General features: G+C 38.9%; 1 protein-coding gene across 1 annotated transcript; it reads right to left on the bottom strand.

Annotated features, from left to right (window-relative positions):
- LOC8083862 (alpha-mannosidase) lies at positions 6248-17296 on the bottom strand. Its single transcript, XM_002464707.2, has 29 exons — positions 16885-17296; positions 16698-16781; positions 15021-15109; positions 14762-14936; positions 14434-14553; positions 14231-14317; positions 14072-14143; positions 13853-13966; positions 13367-13467; positions 13188-13281; positions 12944-13111; positions 12769-12852; positions 12485-12550; positions 12359-12415; positions 11933-12152; positions 11410-11546; positions 10582-10650; positions 10448-10507; positions 10215-10286; positions 9329-9376; positions 9075-9194; positions 8669-8734; positions 7911-8023; positions 7491-7575; positions 7289-7399; positions 7114-7209; positions 6971-7018; positions 6817-6885; positions 6248-6667 (listed from the first exon to the last, which is right to left on the bottom strand). The coding sequence occupies exons 1-29, from the start codon at positions 17092-17094 to the stop codon at positions 6479-6481; spliced, it is 3024 nt and encodes a 1007-aa protein (XP_002464752.1). The 5' UTR covers positions 17095-17296; the 3' UTR covers positions 6248-6478.

Below are 18495 nucleotides of genomic sequence, written 5' to 3'. Positions count from 1 at the left end.
AACAAGACTGCACTCGACGAACTAGGCTTGGACTGGCTAGAGAGGCTATATGCCTAGCTCTTCATCCTATCCATCCCCATCGTCAGGGTATCGTACGTTCTTCATACTATATTCTTATATATGTGCTACATTAATTGATGACCTATTAAAAAGCAAGCTCTATACTTGTCTAGATTAAAGATTAAGACTGCTTTACCATGGCTTAAGGATAGATTCACACAATACTTTTCTTGGAAATACTTATTATTGTTGGGAACTTTATTAGGGACGTCATACACTTAGGCCCTTGTGGATTGTAGATAGAAGAATAACAAGAACCTGATTCTTAATGTTTTGTCATTTGGAGAGTTTCTTTTCAAAAATAATAAAATTAATAGCCAATCTTCCTTTGTGGTGAGAGCAATGCCTACCTAAGCCTTACATGTTTATAAAACTAGCTCATAAGCTACTTGCTTTGTATTGAGTCGAGTCAAACTGTGAAAGACCCTTGTTGAGAGGTGAGTCATGCTCTCAAGATCAAGATCACTTACACCTAGATATATTTGTTGCTCCTACCCTAGGAGTACGCAAAAACATGCATTTTCTACCCCAAAAACCTATCTTCTACCCTGGGAGAGGATCCAAAAGATTATAGGTCTTAGAACAAATGCTCCAAGATTATGGTTATTTCCTTTTCAAGTTTATTGTATTCCAAAGCAGTGACATAGAGTTATGCAAAATAGTCAGTAAAAAAAGAAGAGAAAAATAAAATGATAGCTCTTATCTCTGTACCTGAAGAAGTTTATCATCACAAGAAAGAGTCTAAAGATCTTCATTGTAAATTATTTAAGAAGACCATCAAGGAGCATTGTAAAATTAGGTTAGCCACCAAATATTTCCACACACATGCACAATCTTGATCTAAGAGTATGACACTCCCCTCTGAGGATCCTAGCTTTGACTTGGAAACAAATGCAAGGTAAGTAAGCTACATCCTTGAATTACCTAAACTACAGATATAGCCTTTTTAGAGATAGGATGTTTTCAAGGCATCAATCTTTAAATGCCTCAGTCAGATCCACAAATACTACATATATGATTGACCTGAGTGTACCACAAGAAGGAAGAGGTAAGCTATGGTTCTTTTCAAACAATTATAAAATTCCAAGTGACAGCATTGATAGATGAAAGGGGATCTATTTCACGTTGTTCCATTCTTCAACCACCCAAAGTTGTATGGTAGACACATTGAATCCCATAGTACCGGTATGACTAAGGGAGGTTCAGTGCTGATATCTTGACTTATAGTTATGCAAGTAATCTAACCTTTTCTCGAGGATGAGTAAAGCCCAAGTGTGGGGGAGTGTGTTGACAGTAATTAACTCCAATTATAAACTGTCAACTAACGCCCAAGAACCAACTAAAATGAACCAAAGTGCCTTTTGGTTTGATTTAAACTTAATTAGTTCCATGAGTTTTGGTGTTCTCACTTGTTTTGCAGATAAGTGGATATTCTCTACATAAAAACATCTCAAATGATGAATTAGAGCACACCATTGCAAAGAGCTTGTCAAGACAATCAAAATGGATATATTATTTATTGTAATTAAGGTCCCGACGAGAGAGTCCACGTTGGATACGCGTTGGAATGCTCTAGAAGACACCGGAACCATCACCAAGTGATAGTTTAGGGACTAACCTAACTAGTTCCACAGCTCTAGTGATTTGTGAGTTTTTAGGGATAAAAACAGAATAATCTGAGGAAGAGTAGGAGCCAAGGAATCAAACCAAATCACGTTGGAATTCTACAAGAATTGATGGGAAGGTTCTAGAGGACACTAGAAGGCTCTAGAGCAAAGGAGAAGGCGACCTGGCCCCAAGCTAGGCTGGCCAGCCTGCCAGGTGGGGCCAGCCAACCTAGGTGGGACCCCCTATCATCCAACTTCATAAGACGGGTTCCAACCGATCTCTATGACATATCTTGACCATTGTTTTAAGTTGGTTTGATCCAAGGGCTACGGTTCATCCCACCGGGCTATATAAGCAAGGGCAGACCGCCATGAGGCATCTTGAAGACTTCAATTCATTATCTCTAGACAAGATCAAGAGAGGGGTCCCTAGAACCTCTCTAGAGCCTAGCAATCAAGAAGAAGACTAGTACACCTCTAGTTAGGTTTAGATCTAGTCTTAGAATTAGAACTAGAAGAGAGAGAGAGAGAGAGAGAGAGAGAGAGAGGTAGAAGATCTAGAGGAAGCTTTAGGCCTGTTGGTGCTCCTTCTTCAGCTTGTACCTATGGATTCAAGTTCCTTAGGAGCTTGAATCAGAGATTTCTTCAGTCATCAACTTCTATTAGTCAGTAAGTTTATTGTTCTTATTGTTCTTCTGGTTTATGAGTTTCATTCGAGTATTTTTATCTAGTGCACTAGGTTAGAATATAATTCCTAGTGTAAGTGTGGTGCTTAGGCTCAAGTTACTCATAGATGCACCTATAGGCCGGATTGATGATAGATCGCGAAGGTGACAACTTTGTTGAGTCTTATATAGTCCACCTCCTGTCTGTAGGTGATATTCGTAGGAGACATTTTTGTTACGAAGTAGATTCATACTATGTTGGCAACCTTCCATAGTAATTTCCTAACGGATCAATAAGTACAAAAACTCTCTAAAACTACAATTAGACCACCCTAGATCTCTCCCCAACCTTCTAGAGTCTCATCCTTGATTGTGCTTAGGGATTAAGCCAAAATTAAGATCCCGCCATCTGTTCTTTGGGTTTGATATTAAAACTGGGTCATCCTAGTGAAGTGCAACAACGATATCTTATTTGTGCACTTGCGGATAATCATAAATATTAGTGTGCATTAATAAATACCAACAAGGCATAAGTCACTCCTTATGCATTGATGATCGTATGGGTTGTTGTGACTATTGTCTTTGATGGGGTTAATGTGTACCCCTCAATAGAGTTTGACATACATACTTGTTCTATTCCTCTAGATTCAAACTAGTGTATGTGAGAAGGACTGGAAGTTCAAGAGATCCACTTTGCTAATTCCTTAATCATATCACCATGATATGCTTGCATAGTTGATTAGACAACTCTTTACACTATAGAGAAGGGTGCCCTCATGCAAAACCAACTGCATTCTTGTTAATATAAGGGTAAATTATATTGAGTAAATTGTATATTCGCTTGTTTGCTTGTTGAGTTTCGCAGGTGAGACCACCCTAGCATGTGGCTTCTTCTATGCCCCTAAGTCCTAGTAGACTAGGAGTGGTAGGTAGCCCTATGAGGCATAGGTTCATGGGATGGAACACCCATGCATGTGTATCGAACTATTTTATTATGTGAAACCTTGCACTATATTTGATATGAAGTGTAATGACTAAATGTTTAAATATTGTCCCATAAACTCAACTTTTAGTTATGTCATGAACTTGATGTGAGTTCTAATGTGAATGATCCTGTAATTACCCTAGATGAACATTGGACATATATGTACTATATGGGTAATGCACTAGGATGACCAAACAAGTTAGGAGGGTTGACTAAGTGATGTCAAGGGAGAACAACTTAGTTAAACCGGCCACCGGCTCAGTCAAGAGGCGATCCCAATAGAAGATATAGATAGAAACTAATGTATCTATGTAATCTTATTTATAAGATTTACTTGTAACCGACTAGAAAATCAATATATCCAAATTGCAAGAATCAATTTGTAACCTTTGCCCCAAACTATATAAGGAAATCTAGGGAGGCCCTGATTGACATCATGAATACTTAACACTAATGCCCCTATGAACCCCTACACATGATGCACAAGCAATAAGACTCCCCTCATAAACTAGATGTAGGATATCCCATACCTGAGCCAATATAAACCTATGTACCATGTGCAATCCATCTGATCTACTAAGCAAATTTGGCCGATTACTTGTTGGAGGCCAAAAATGCCAACAATTGGCATGTCAGGGAGATCATTACACACATATCATTTGAACCTTAGATGGGCATCCTCAACAATTATGTTTGCAACCTAGCTCCCAACAACACCATCAACTTTGATAGCTTGGACTAGAGGATATCCCGCACTATCACCTCAAGTTCATCATGAGGATAGAGGAAGCCATATCTCTTGCACCAATGCATTTGCTCAGCACATGAATCTACATCTTTGACCCAACTTTTCAACCTCTGACTAGGTATTTGACGTCACAATCTAGCTCTTAATTAGGTTCTCTGATATAGATTGGGATTATCAGCAGAGGACTCAACACACTTCCTCCCTAATTTTCCCTTTGGTTGGGAAATGTGGTTCCCACCTTTCAAGACAAGGTTCATAAATAGATCCATCTATGATTTGCCTCCAATCCCTATTCAATGTTTATCGATATGGTCAACTTGATGATGGATGACTTCTTTGAGTTTGACATTGCCAACCTCACATTCTTTGAGATCTTAGCTAGGGTCTCTAGCAACTACAACTTTGATGGCAAGAGCACCACAAGCTATCATCCATCATGGGAGTGCTACAAAGAGGACACTCTAGAGTGTTCTCAAGGTCCCTAAGACTACCAAGAGTACTTGGAAGAACAAGAAGATCTACTCAGGGCCTAGCAAGCTACTTGAGACTGAGGGGCACCAACTCATGAATGAGCAATTTGAACTCCAATGGTGGCATGACCTTGAAAACATGTGCCACTATAGCCACAATGTGTACAAAAGGATCACACAAGACATTAGAATTGTGCTGGTCTTCAACCATGATAGCCAAAACATCACATCCATTGCTGAGGTCCTTTACCACCTCCCAAAGCTAGATGATCCTAAGTTGTGCTGATCACACCAAAGGTTAAGATCCTCACCGAACAAGAATCCTTGCATGCAATGAGAAGTCATACTTCATGGTGTTGAGCACCAAGAGTTTTGAGGAGCCACCACTCTTGGCCCATCATAATTTCTTGATCCACCATAGCTCGACATCTCATGATGGCATCAATGGGGATGTGAATAGCATTCAATGATTATGCTCTCAACACCTTTGTTTGGTCAACTGAGCATTGGGGAAATAGGCACATCTATCATGCGACCAATGTGGGATGCAACGCTCAAAATGAACCTGGTTGAGATAATCATAATAGCCATGATCATTGCAACCATTGTGCAAACAGCTATGATAACCGCCATGGAGGTGGGAAATGATCGTCATCACCCTTGCCAATCCCAACAATGAGCATGATTGCTACAAGGCACCCCACAATGTCCACCATGAAGGGAACAAACATGAGAGCCTAAACCCTATTCGTAACCCAATTGGGCGTAAGACTTTGGATCCAACATCCATATTGCCCTAGCTATTTCTAGCCAAATTCTAAGCTTCTCACAACTTATAGAGGCATGATGGGAATATGAGTCCATGCAATTGGCTTGAAAATTATCATCTAGCCACGAGGTCCATGGTACCATATGATGTCTTCACCATCCAATACCTATAGGTTTACCTGGTCGACTCAGACATGCCATGGCTTTAACATCCCCTAGAAGGATGCATCTGAGACTAGGTAGAACTTGATTATGTCTTTGTCGCCATTGTCCAGGGAACTTATAAGAAGCTAAGGAACCGCTAGGATTTAAGGAAATGCATGTAGAAGCTAAGTGAAAGATTCAGAGACTATTCAATAGTTCTTCAAGAAGCACAACTAGCTTCCAGTATCCCAAATGTTGATGTCATTGTTCCCTTCACCACCAGAACTACATCAAGGATTCTAGTTCATGAGATCGTGCGCATGCCAAAATTTGAAGATCACACTAGAGATCATGGACCTGAAAACTAACTATGCTTGAGGCAATGAGGCGGTCAACGCCAACTTCAAGAAGGGCAAAGTCAAAGCAAAGCACAAGGGTAGTGAGCTTGTGGGAACAACTAAATGATCCTAGTAGTCGTGACGAAGTTGGCCCAAGTAGTAGAAGTTTGAGAAGCTATGAAGTTGGCCCGAGTAGGAAAAGTTCGAGAAGCTCATGAACAAGATAGGCTTTGCTATGTAGCCTTTGCCATGAGTGCGTGCTTAGCCAAGTTGGTTTATACATGCTACCAACCAAATAGACAATGCTCTAGATTCTACATCAGCGCAATGTAGCTTATAGGGGTCAAGCCCATGCACCTAACCAATCACACCATAGATACTTCAAAGTATGCAGCTTCAAATGAAATTATGATATCAAAGCTAGTACCCTCATTTTATCACTTGTTGGTGAAAACCATCATATCCTAGGAAGAAGATACCTGCTTTAGATAATCAAAAGCGCCATAACCAATTCGTTTTTAGACATGTAACCATTACATGAACAAACTTGGTGTGGGTATGTACCTCCATCACCCAAGTCCTTGATCCTATTTGAACTAAAATTTGGGTACTTTATATTATTCTTTTTTCTTCAACAAATGGTAGAAATTTCTCTATGTACTATTGTTTTGTTTACAAACACAAGAACTGCCATTAAAACTTTAGCAAGAAGGTGCGTATCTCCATGGGTCCTAGTTCAACGACTAGAGCCCTACTATCAAGTGGGCCACCTTTTACTGGGGCAGGACCACTTTCAGTGTCTCCAATGACCCTCCAGTTGAGCTTCTTCATCTCTGACTTCTTTTGATTTGCGGAAAGGTTAGTCTCCGTCAATTCTGTGATCTGCTCATACATTTGAACAACATTAACATTTAAATGAATTATAACATCGAAGTTCTGATATAAAATTGTCAGAATCCTGCTACAGAATTATTTTGTTACAAATTTTTTTTTGTTTCGAAGACCTGAGCCTCAGAAAATTTTCTACTTACAGTTCTCTTTCCGAACACCTTTTTCAGATCAATCTTTGCTATCTCCGAATATTTTGGGTCCTCAGCAGCCTGCAGACCCAGCAAATATTGATTAGTATCGATGATTCATTATCAAGGAGAAACAATAAAAATTTTAAATAAACTACAAACATACTTGAAAAAGATGGGCCAAGCGGAGTAGTGTGGTACCATCATCTAGGTTCTGAAATGTTAAGACATGCTCCATTACAGAAAATATATAAGTAATCGGATGCATGGGTAATGGTAATGGAATGGGGAGAACAGGTACAGTGATACCTGCAAAGTAATAATTGCAACATTATCAGGAAGACTGTAATTTGCATCCATCATACCAGCTTTGGCCACATTGTAGGACTTCGAGCTTGTCTCATCCTGTGACAAGAATAAATTGTTAACTCTTCGACAGCATGAAAACAAACAACAGAAAAGTTTATAGGGTAAGCGAATGTACCTCATGAGTAAAAGCAAGGAGAAAGGGTGAATAGACATGTTGGCCACATGTACGTCGCCAATGCGCTCCATTCCCTAGCTTTTCAACATTGACATAGTAAGTGCCCCTGGCCTGTGGTGTTTTTTTAGAAGAATTACAACGGCATTAGTAACAGGATAGCAGGATAATGCTAGAGAATATAGAGACGATACTGAATGTGTACCGTAAGCCCTTTGCAATCTTGATCCACGCAAACAACTTCATCAAGTGGCTCTCCAACACCTCTGCCATCATCTTTAAGTAAACGCCTGAAATTGACAACATCTGTGATTAGAGAAAGTTTCAGTGTGCAAGGGATTCGCAAACACTATATGCAGGTCTGCAGTCAATATCAAGAGGATAGAAATTAACTTCATGAAATGAAAAAGCTACATACTAAATTGGAATCGCTTGCGAATCGCTTGCAAAGTTGGTATCTGATAAGCCACTGATTTTAATAGTATGTGTGGCGAATGGTGACACATTTACACAATGTTTTTATTCTAGTTTGGAACTGAGCCTGCCTTATCAGATTTAGATACAGCAAAAAAAGAATCACAATAGTGTGTGTGGCTAACTGAGCACATGCTGCTTTAGCTAATACCTGTGTAGCATAATCTCTAGCTGACCATCCTGAATGCTTGCTGCTCCGACAGCACGGTCCACAAGTACAGATAGCTCATATTTTCCATCTGCTACATACACTCCTAGATTGACCTGGAGAGTCAACATGTCATAAATCTGCGAGGCTAGAAGATAGCCGATATAATAATCAAAAAGATAGAATCATGATGGTTTGGAACTATTGTATTTCTTTACATAAAAAGACAGATTTAATTGGGATAAAAAATAGAAACCTAATTCTATGTCTACTTGAGCAAATTTGGCCTGCTCGCCTGTAAAACATTTTTGTTGGGGAATAATCAAAGAAAAGTAAGCCCCAAAAAATTTAGCCCAGTCCTAAACATAAATTTGAACTATTTGTCAATGTTAAAGTCATGTGTGGGCCGTCCAAAGCTCAACTGTTGTCCAAATATACAGCATAGTGGGATTACTGGACTGGGCATGAGAAGTCATTATAGGCCCAAAATAAATTGGCCTTTCCTTATTAAGCATGGCCGCAGTGGTCCCAAAAAAGCTCAGGCCATCCATGACCATGGAAAGGAATGTAAATGCTACAATTGGTTCAGGTATTATCAACTACAGCACTAGATACACACATAAGCAGCACACTGTTCGCCAATACTTCTGCCTATGGCAAAAATATTGAACAAGGAGAACGAGTTGCCATAATGCTATGACTTATGAGGGTAGTGGCAATCTGCAGATGACTTCACTCTGTTTATGTGAACCTTTCCTTACCGGATAGTAATTTCCTGCAACTGGTTGAGTCACTTGAAGATTCCAGTCCTCCCTGTAGTTTCTCACCTGCAAATGAAAGTCTCTGAATCTGTAGGTAAAAGGAGACTAGACAAATATTTCAGCCCACATTGGCCTAAAAGGCCTGTTCAGATACAAATGAGAAAGTTGGGAATGATTTGTTTAATACTCCCTCCATTCCAAACTATAAGTCCTTTGGGCTTTTCTAGATCCATGGCTTTTAATGTGCACCAAGATGCTATGTTCAGATAAATAGCAAAATCGATGAATCTAGAAAAGTCAAAATAACTTATAATTTGGAGGGAGTAGTTATACTATACAATGGTGTGATTTATATAAACAGGTAACAATAGCAAATACTCAAAGTATAAATTATAAAGATTATTACCCTTTTGAGGAAATCCCTTCCATTGGAGTCTGTATAAAATGTACTATTTGTGACCATATTTGCTGTCAGCCGTGTGATGACCTCCTTCCCTACATCATCATCGACAGGGATTGGCCCAATCTTTGTGATAAATTACCAAATAGTTAGTTGATTTTGAAGAGATGCCCCCAAAATATACTACCATCACCTGGAATAGTATATTGTCCAAAAGTAGTGCACACATCAGTTTTTTTCTAGTGAAAGTAGCTACTAACCGTGTATTCAACTTCTGCGTGCTCCTTGTTCTTGTAGAGTCGTGTAATCTATATAAAGAAACACTAATTACATGTTCACTTCTCAAATAAATGTTGTTATAAATTTTTTAATGTAGAGCGTATAAGTGGACCAATGAACATTGTTTTTGTAGATTTCAAGTATGCTTAAATGATGCATTGACAACCACTTGCCAAGAATGATGTCATGTACATACTTCAAATCCACAACTTAGTTGAAAGTATGGATGCTAGAAGAAAGTCATTATTCTAGTACTAAGGTTAAGGAAGAATGAACAAAAATAAACAGAACAATTGGTAACCAAACATATAATGAAAATGTGTAATGTGATAAAAATGGCAGGATTTACATGCCCTTCAACAGGGTTGTGCAATTTAATGCTTAAAAGAAAATTCCAACTCCATGATTTCCTCTTATGATTCGTATAATAGGGATACCCACTGTTCGCCTAAACGGCCGTTTACACCGTTTAAACGCCGTGTAAACGCTACACAATGGTACACCGTTTCCGTTTAATCATCTGTTTAGTCCGTTTAATTGACCGTTTAGCCCGTTTAATGGACTGTTTAGCCCGAATAATGGCTAAACGGCAGGTGACCGACTGTTTACCGTTTAGCGTTTAGGAAAACATTGGGGATACCTTGTACTATAGCTAGCTTCTAACTTTTTTCAAATGGACTGTCTAATTGATTTATTAATTTCAATAGACAGACTTGAACTAAATTCTATATATAGAGTTACACTTTAAGAAACATTTTTCTTGTATGTTAGTAGTATATAATACAAAAGGTTCTTATGTTAAGCAACAATCACATGAGCTACATTAACTAAATTACAATTTTGCTCTAACATTGCATAGGATCTGACCTGATAAATCCATGAGCTGAATTGTTGATGCACTTCATCAACCAGTGGTCCACGGGTAACTTTCAGTGGCACCTAAAAGCAATTAAAATGATTCAGTTCACTGACATGGAAACACGAAGATGTTGTATCTGACTAGCCCACAATACAATTTTAGGTCTTTTACAGGGGTGCCATAGGGAAATATATTAATTGAGTGGATTATAAAGAAACTCAGATAGGTTGTATGGTATTACCGAGGATGAAACTGTAGTTGGTGTATTACCATCTGGTCGAAATATATAAGCTCCAGATGCCTAGCATAAAACACAAACATTAAAATTGCCAAATATTCCTTTTGACCGACGAAAAGCCAGTTCCTTAGTAAAACCTGTGAATCTGAGGCATCACCCTCGCTTGATCTATACCAAAGAAAGCTTTGTTGAACTGGTAAATCCACCTGAAACATATTATCAAAGAATAAATGTATTAATGCTTCCCTTTGGAAAAATTGAAGCATTGTTTAGGTAATGAAAAAACTCCATACTACTCCTTATGTTTGAAAATACTAACCCGGCACACATAGCAAAACCACAGAGTTTGAGTAATATTTAGGTGAGCCCTATTATATTTGCATCCTTCCGAAAGATAGATCTACATATATGAGTATATCTTGTAGTGTACATGACTAACATTGTGCAACTTCCTATGATCCGTACCTCACTTCTATGATCCGTGCATAATTAATATTGTGCAACGACTCAAAAAATATCATGGAAGAAAACATGGATGCATGTTTATCATCCTTGGATGGTATAAGTAGATAGTAAACCATTAAAGGTATAATTACCATACTAAATACTCCATCCATTCCAAGTAAGTCATTTTAGCCTTTCTAGATTCGTAGTTTTACAATGTATCTAGACATAGTGTTATCTAGGTGCATAGCAAAAACTATGTACCTAGAAAAGCCAAAATGACTAACTATCTGGAACTGAGTGCTGTTACAGCAGAATCTTATGCCAATTAGTACAAATGCATAATAATTCTAATCCATTGCATATCATGAAGTAATGGATAATTTATGAACCTTATTAATTGGGAAACTAGTTAACAACCACTATGAGAAATGACACTTTTTTTATTCATTTATGTCGATAGATCTACTGTGAAATATTATCTAATCATTTTAAATAGGCAGATTTATTTTGATACTCACTCCTGAGATAGAATTGAATATTCTATTGAGTTGTCCAGATGCTGATGAAAAGGACATCTTTAGAGGTCCTGGTCCAACTTCAATCGTGCTGGTACTTGGAGAAACCACGGTCGAGACATTCTCAGTATTGTTGTATCCTGGAGAAATGTTAGAATAGAACTGATCAAAATCATCAGTTTAAACAGATATTAATATCAATAATTATTATATTGAAGTTTCAAGTGCCATTAAGTTTTTTTTTCATTTTACCTTATTGACTAATGCTAAAGTTGGTGAAAATAGCCGAGATAAAGTTTTCCTACCCATAATTTTGAGGTCACAATTGAAGTTAGTTCTGAGACATGTAAATATGTGATATGAAATGCCTTACTCTGTTATATCATAACTCTGCTATTGATAAAGCAGTTTCAAGCTTCAACAAGAATGATATTGTTTTCCAGTGTAAAAAAATCAAAATAGTGTTTGCTAATGGGCTATCAATGTTGCAGTTTATTCTAAATAAATACTAAATGATGCCATCCACCTGCTCCAGTTGATTTTGAAATGAAGTAAGAATTCCAGCCCATTGGTGGTACAGAAGCTTGAAATATTAGCCAATACTTAGGGGCCTTGTCTGTTGTGATTCCAAGATAAGCCTTCACATAAAACTTTCTTAAATTGCTTGTCACATTATCAACCTCAACTAGCTGTGACTCAACAATATTTCCATCAGAGCTTTTTACAACTAGGTTTTGATCATTGACCTGAAATTAGAAGAACATGTAACGATAAAAGTAGAGATGGTCAATAGGCTATGAGCCGAAACTAGGTGCATGCTTCACTGACAAATTTATCAGAGGATTTTTACAAATTTAGATCCTTTATAAAATGGCCATGTGCCTTGATATAATATTCTTTTAATGGGTATCTGAAATTTCGGAAGAAATGTTGAGTGAAATTGATCACTTACAGGAACCCTTATGAAGTCACTACGTTCCCATCCAAGAGGATTGTAAGCAACTACAACCTACAACAAATCATGTCAATATTACAAATATTAATTGGTATAGAAAATGATAAAACAGATAGTACTCACTAAATGCTTTGTTGCTGAAATTGCTTCCTCAGTCGAAGGGCAGTAGCTTATATTGAGAAGTGGACACTAAAAATTCAATCAATAAGAGGGACAGTTTCATTAGGTTAATATAGCACAAAACAGTAGGTGTTATATGACCAAACAGTCAAAGTAAAATTTCAATCAATAAGAGAGACAGTTTTGTCCTTTTGATAAGAAACTTCCATGTGAAAAAATATAGAAGAAACATATTAAAATAATATCTGAAAGAATGCACTGCAAATAAAGAACACACATTTTCTAACCTGACTAAATTTTATTGCAGAGGATACACATGTTCCGTTGGAGCTGGTCAGACAAGTTAGAGCAGTGTTTACACCTTTTTCAACCTGAACGACAAGAGTAGGTGTTACATCAAGTTTTCTTTAGCAAACAGAAGGGCATTCTAACAGAAAGCTTTCAGCAAGGGAAATTGTGAACCTTTGATGCTCCAAGAGCAAGCCGTTTAGTGTAGTCATCAGTTGTGTGCTGTTTTGCAGTACCTGAGACTGCATCGTGATGCTGGGCAATTCCCATTGCATCTTCCAAGCTAGAAGTGAACAATCCTAAGGAACTTCCACCCACCAAAAATTCTATTTGACGTGCAGCCTGTCAGGAAATATATTTTTTCCAAGGTTATTCATGAACTTCTTAATACATGGTTTTGATAGTGTGAATATTATACCATGTAATATCCACTGTGTACTCGAACATATCGCTTGAAAGTTGGACGGCTTGTAAAATACCCCGTCCAGTATGCATTTGTTGAATCAGCATAGCTGCAATTTGCAGTACAACAAGATCATCATGAATATTTTCTTTAGCATAAATATCCCATGTTATACTTGTAGTTTGAGAACTCACGGGAAATAATCATCGTATTTTACTGGCCAAGATTCATTTGATGCATGTTTAGCATCCGTGTAGATAGACGGAGTAGAATACAATGCATGCACTCTGCCGTCCTGCAGGGTTCAGGACATCATTATCTTACTTTTCAAATTCAGTAGAGATAATACTAAACCACAGCAGGCATGTCACTGATCTACACTGAAACTTACATTGGTAGACGTTAAAAAAATAAAAAAAATATGTATGCATTGTTATCTTGTTGAATGGGATTCAGTTTGGTCAATCCTGCATGCCTGTCATCAGGAGAAGTAAAGCCACAATAGTGGACGTCTGAAAAACAGGTACGCCATACAGGTCCCTAAAAACTGTGATTTAACTTTTACGGAGATTAAAGTATATCATTTTATCCATGCAATATTTTTTGAAGATGCCAAAAATTAGTGCTAAACATGAAACTGTATATCGAAACTTGATATGGAAGGATAAAATTTGCAATACCTTGTTCACATGTTGGATAAGTTTGTCCATATTTCGGAACCAGGATTCAGCATACTGATAGTTAAAATCATCCCCCATGGTCCACATTATGTGGTCTGTACGTGTAACATTTGCCTGATTACCAAACCATTTCAGAAGTGAATTACATGTTTTAGTTAGAAACATAATTTGAAATCGCTACATTCAACCGAGAGGTATCATAAAACACTGGAGATTTACCTGTGCTAAGGCTGCAGCAACAAAATCATTTACACGTTCTTGGACATTATAGTCAAACAGTGACAGGTCATCCTAGAAATAGTTGTGCATAATTTAAATAAATGTAAGGTTGCGTAAAAAAACACTATGGTTCAGTATCATGAAAGTATAGATATGTACCTGAACAGGTATGATATTTTCATCCAAAACTTCAAAGCCAAAGCCATCTGGTGGGCTATAATGGACAGGGAAGGCATTGGTGAAGATCTGAAATTTAATTATAAATTGCATGAATCTTATAGAAGTCAAAAAAATGTGAGACTTACTGCTAATGTGTATATGATGATATACAAAATTATTTGTAAGAAAAGGACAAAAGGAACCTGTGAAGATGAACCGAAAGTTCTTGAGCCACGCCATATAACCTCGAGGCCTTTGTCTGCTTTCCGTGTTTTCCTATCTTGGTAATCAATTCTTGCGAAATGTACAGAATCAAAGCCAAGCTACAAGTGCAGTAAACAAATGTTACATGCAAAAAACAAATCACTTTTTTTCTAAAACAATGCAGTTATAATGCTCTCACAGAGATTTAAGTCTTCTATTCAGTGAGTCTAGGAAATAGGAATTTATAGTAGTACATTTGTTCCTAAAATTAACGTAGTAGTTCCTTTAGGAACTTTAACATCGTTGCAAATGTGGTGTTTACAGTACCTCTACTCCAAGCAAATAAGCCTGAACTGCGGAATGACCAAAAGGATCAATTTGCCAGCCAGCTCTTGGAGTTTTATTGAATTGTTTCTTGATCATTCGGTGACCAAGTGTGGTCTGATCAATCATGTCAATGTAATGCACGGCAGCTTCATCATGCATACACCACCCACCATTTCTGGAAGAAAAATATCCATAAGAAAATTTTGAAAAAAAATCTGAAGCCAAGATCAAAGGGGATAAGGACAATCACATTCCATACATGAACTCGAGCTGCCCAGAATCTACAAGTTTGTGGACTATGGCCTGGATTGTGGGGCTTTTCTCTGCCCACCACCTTTGGAAGAAAGCCTGAAAGCAAAAGGGCTAGATAATTACCTGGAAAACAACACATAGAGAAAAGGTTCTTTTCTACGCGTGAAACTTTGGGCGACATAATTTTGAGCTACTTTTTTGGTAATAGAAGTCAGTGACTTAGAATGCAATGTTTTGACTAGTCTGTGTCTCAGAATCAACTACCGAAAAACGATCAAAGCCTACAAGCAAGCTTCAAATGATAATTCTCTAAACCATACATCCAATTTATAATCAGGTTATTAAACTTTTGTAGTCCTTAAATTTAAAAAAGAATCCTAAATCCATGTTGGCATATTTTGATTCTAAAACAGTTAATCGCGTGTGGGCACCAAGATTTGTCCTACACTTAATTTTTGCAGTAACTTTGGTTTGGTTAAAACTGTTACTTTTTCCCGGAATTTGACACAGCAAGAAATTGAAACAGGTATGGGCATCCATATATAGGAGCAGAGACCACATGCAACATGTTGTTGGTCCTTGTTGTAGCACTTGTACATGATAGGAACCCATAGATATGGTTGTGTGCTCTTTATTTCAACTTGACTGTTTGGACATCATCCGATTGGTACGCAATAATGCACTCTCTTTGAAAGTTGTTTTTATTTTCAAGTACTTTCAATGGTAAACCGGCGGGAATACTTTCTGCATAAAATCCATTTATATTTTCTATGTGACCTAAAATTTATAGTATTAAAATATTTGTTGACCTAAGGTAGTACTCACTGAATTTCAATCGAATTCGAAATGTCCATAACCTTGAGCCGAATCTTTCTTCTGTTCTGAGAGGGATCCATGTGCAGTTGTGATGAATTGGGCGAGAGAAACAGAGGAAGCCATCATAACAAGTTGAGTGCTCCGCCTAATTTTGGACATGACAGCAAAGTTAACTAGTTCACATGTGACGCGGTAGATAGTAGGCCGCGACCAACCAAACGATTGCTGAGCAAGGGCTCCCTTTTTGTTTTTGTCCTTATCAACAACTAATCGATGTGAAATAGTAAATAATAATGCGCATATATATCGTCTCATCTCATGGTTAGATTTGATCATCTAATGGTTTTTATTTGGGCCTAAGTCTTGTCCTGAGGTCACACAGACAGACTAGAAGAAGCTTACTGTAGCAGGCAGTAAAAAGAGATGCTCCATGTTGAAGGTCTATCTATGTTTGATTGTCTCAGGGTGGAAAGCAAATGGCGTACACCTTTTGTGTCCTTTTCTACTTGTCAGTATCGACGTCGCCACGTCAAAATTGTGTGCAATAATGTACGTACGTACACTGTTCCTCTGCTCTTATATCACCGACGGCGAAAACTTCAAACCAAAAGAATTAACTAATGGCGTACAAGTATGGTTTTTGGCCTGAAATCTGACAAGCTTTTTTTTAAAAAATATATATATACACGACTAAACTTTGACTGCAAATTAAAGCAGGCAGGCATTGTAGACAGACCACAAGGACGAGGACAATTTGGGACGAGAAAACAGAGGAACGGAGGCGATGCAACACAAGCAGCGTAGACGACAAGGATAGGAGGGAGGAGGATATCAGGGAGGCTTGGCAGGTACTGTACTGTATACTGACCTGCTCGACGACGACGAACTTGCGTGCGGGATCCTTGGCGAGCGCGTCCACCACGGAGTCGAGGGTGTTCATCACGCACGCGCCCTGCCACCCACACGCATCCACTCCCAGGAGCAGCTAGGTGAGAACCGAGAAGAAGATCGAGTGCCGGAGCATGATGGCTGTGTTACAATTACAGTATATATACCTGGATGCTGTTGTTGGATCCGACGTAGTACTGGTCGACGGTCTTGAGCCACCCGACGTCGTCGTGGGAGTGCGGCACCAGGTGCACGTTCAGCTTCCCCGCCACCACCGTCGCGCTGGAGTTGGACGCCACCGCGAACGCCGACGCCGACGCCTCCGTCGTCGCCGCAGCTGCCACCGCGAGCACCGCTAGCAGAAGCGCCGCAGCCATCACGGCCGCTGATGACTAGCTTCCCCGGCCCCGGCGAGCGGGAGGAACCGTTGGCGTTGGGTGTCGGTTTCCACCGGCAGCTAGCGGGGCGTTGCGCTCACGGTGGTGGGCTGGGCTCCGCCTCCTCCGTCAAAAGAAAGCAGCCAGCCGAATGGGGACGAACGAGGACCGCCTTGTGCTGGACGGCCTTGGTATATCTATACACACGCATTTTGTTCGTAAAATAAATGAGATTGGCGCAGGTTTCCCTGCCTGCCTGCCTTATACGGCGTGTGACGTCTAGACGAAGAAGGGTACATACATATGCACTCCGTAGTCCTAGATATATATATTCTAATCGATATGTAGATATATATCTTTTTGTTATCAATCAAAGTTATCCCGGTCCATTTTGATACCTCAGCTCATCACGCATTTTGTCCACATGTACGTGTACGCCGGACTGATTTATAGACTGTAGTGACACGTGAACCGGACGGGCCGACCGGCCGGCTGGCTGGCATAAATAATCATTCTTACTAGCAGAAAATCTAGAGCGTTCATGCGGGAATCATCGATGCTTATATTATTAAATAAATATCATAATATATGTTAGTGAAGGTTTTTAGTCTTTTGATGTGGACAACTAAATTTATGTTTATAAATAATATGCTTTTCTAATGTGAATAGCTTGGATGAAACATAATGATATTTGTTAGACTATTAGCAGAATGTGTCAGCGGATGATGAGGTGGATACTTTGCATAGCGAGATGAAATGCGCTAGTGAAATGTTGATGTAGACACTTTATATGACAAGAGAAATAGCTAGTGAGGTTTATCTTTATAAGAGATATAGATATAGATGAGAGGAGTACTGTGGGGTTTAGTTTTCTTGATAATGTTTATGGCTAGATTACATACTTTTACATGCATAATTTATTGTGTATCTTGCTAACATATTTGATTTTTTTACATGCATAAATATGAATATTTAGTGGTACTATGTTTCTTGTTGGGTACTTAACTCCACATATCATCTAAATTAAACAATAAGTGACCTGTTGTTTACCGTTTTGCGTTTGAATAATATCGTTTAATCATTCTTTTCATTTTAGAGTATTCTGTATAGCAATGATGATTAGTCTAAATCATGGGGAGCCATCTGAAATACATAGTCTTACTCACCTTCATCAACCAGGGTGTTTGTTAATCTATGATCTTAGATCGACACCACAAAGTGTGAATATTAAAAACATGCCCAGGCATGTTCGGGGGTGCCCACGACGATGGGCTGGCAGCGGACGACGGCGTCTCTAAGGCGGTGGTGGGTGCGCCGGTCCAAACTGTGGCCGTGGGCACCGCCACTTGGGGGCCCGGTGTCGATGCCTCCGGCCCAGGGCAGGTGCGCCCTCGGCCCGTC

Source organism: Sorghum bicolor, chromosome 1 (assembly GCF_000003195.3).
Source record: "Sorghum bicolor cultivar BTx623 chromosome 1, Sorghum_bicolor_NCBIv3, whole genome shotgun sequence".
NCBI lineage: Eukaryota > Viridiplantae > Streptophyta > Magnoliopsida > Poales > Poaceae > Sorghum > Sorghum bicolor.
The sequence above is the reverse complement of the archived record's forward strand: the minus strand, read 5'-3'. Positions and strand labels throughout refer to the sequence as shown.

Coding starts and splice junctions, on each gene's coding strand:
- LOC8083862 (XM_002464707.2), bottom strand. CDS start 17,094: ATGGCTGCGGCGCTTCTGCTAGCGGTGCTCGCGGTGGCAGCTGCGGCG. Junction 15,110..16,697: donor AGTTCGTCGTCGTCGAGCAG/GTCAGTATACAG, acceptor TTTTGCTTTCAG/GCTTTCTTCCAAAGGTGGTG. Junction 10,651..11,409: donor TATTCAATTCTATCTCAGGA/GTGAGTATCAAA, acceptor AATATGTTTCAG/GTGGATTTACCAGTTCAACA.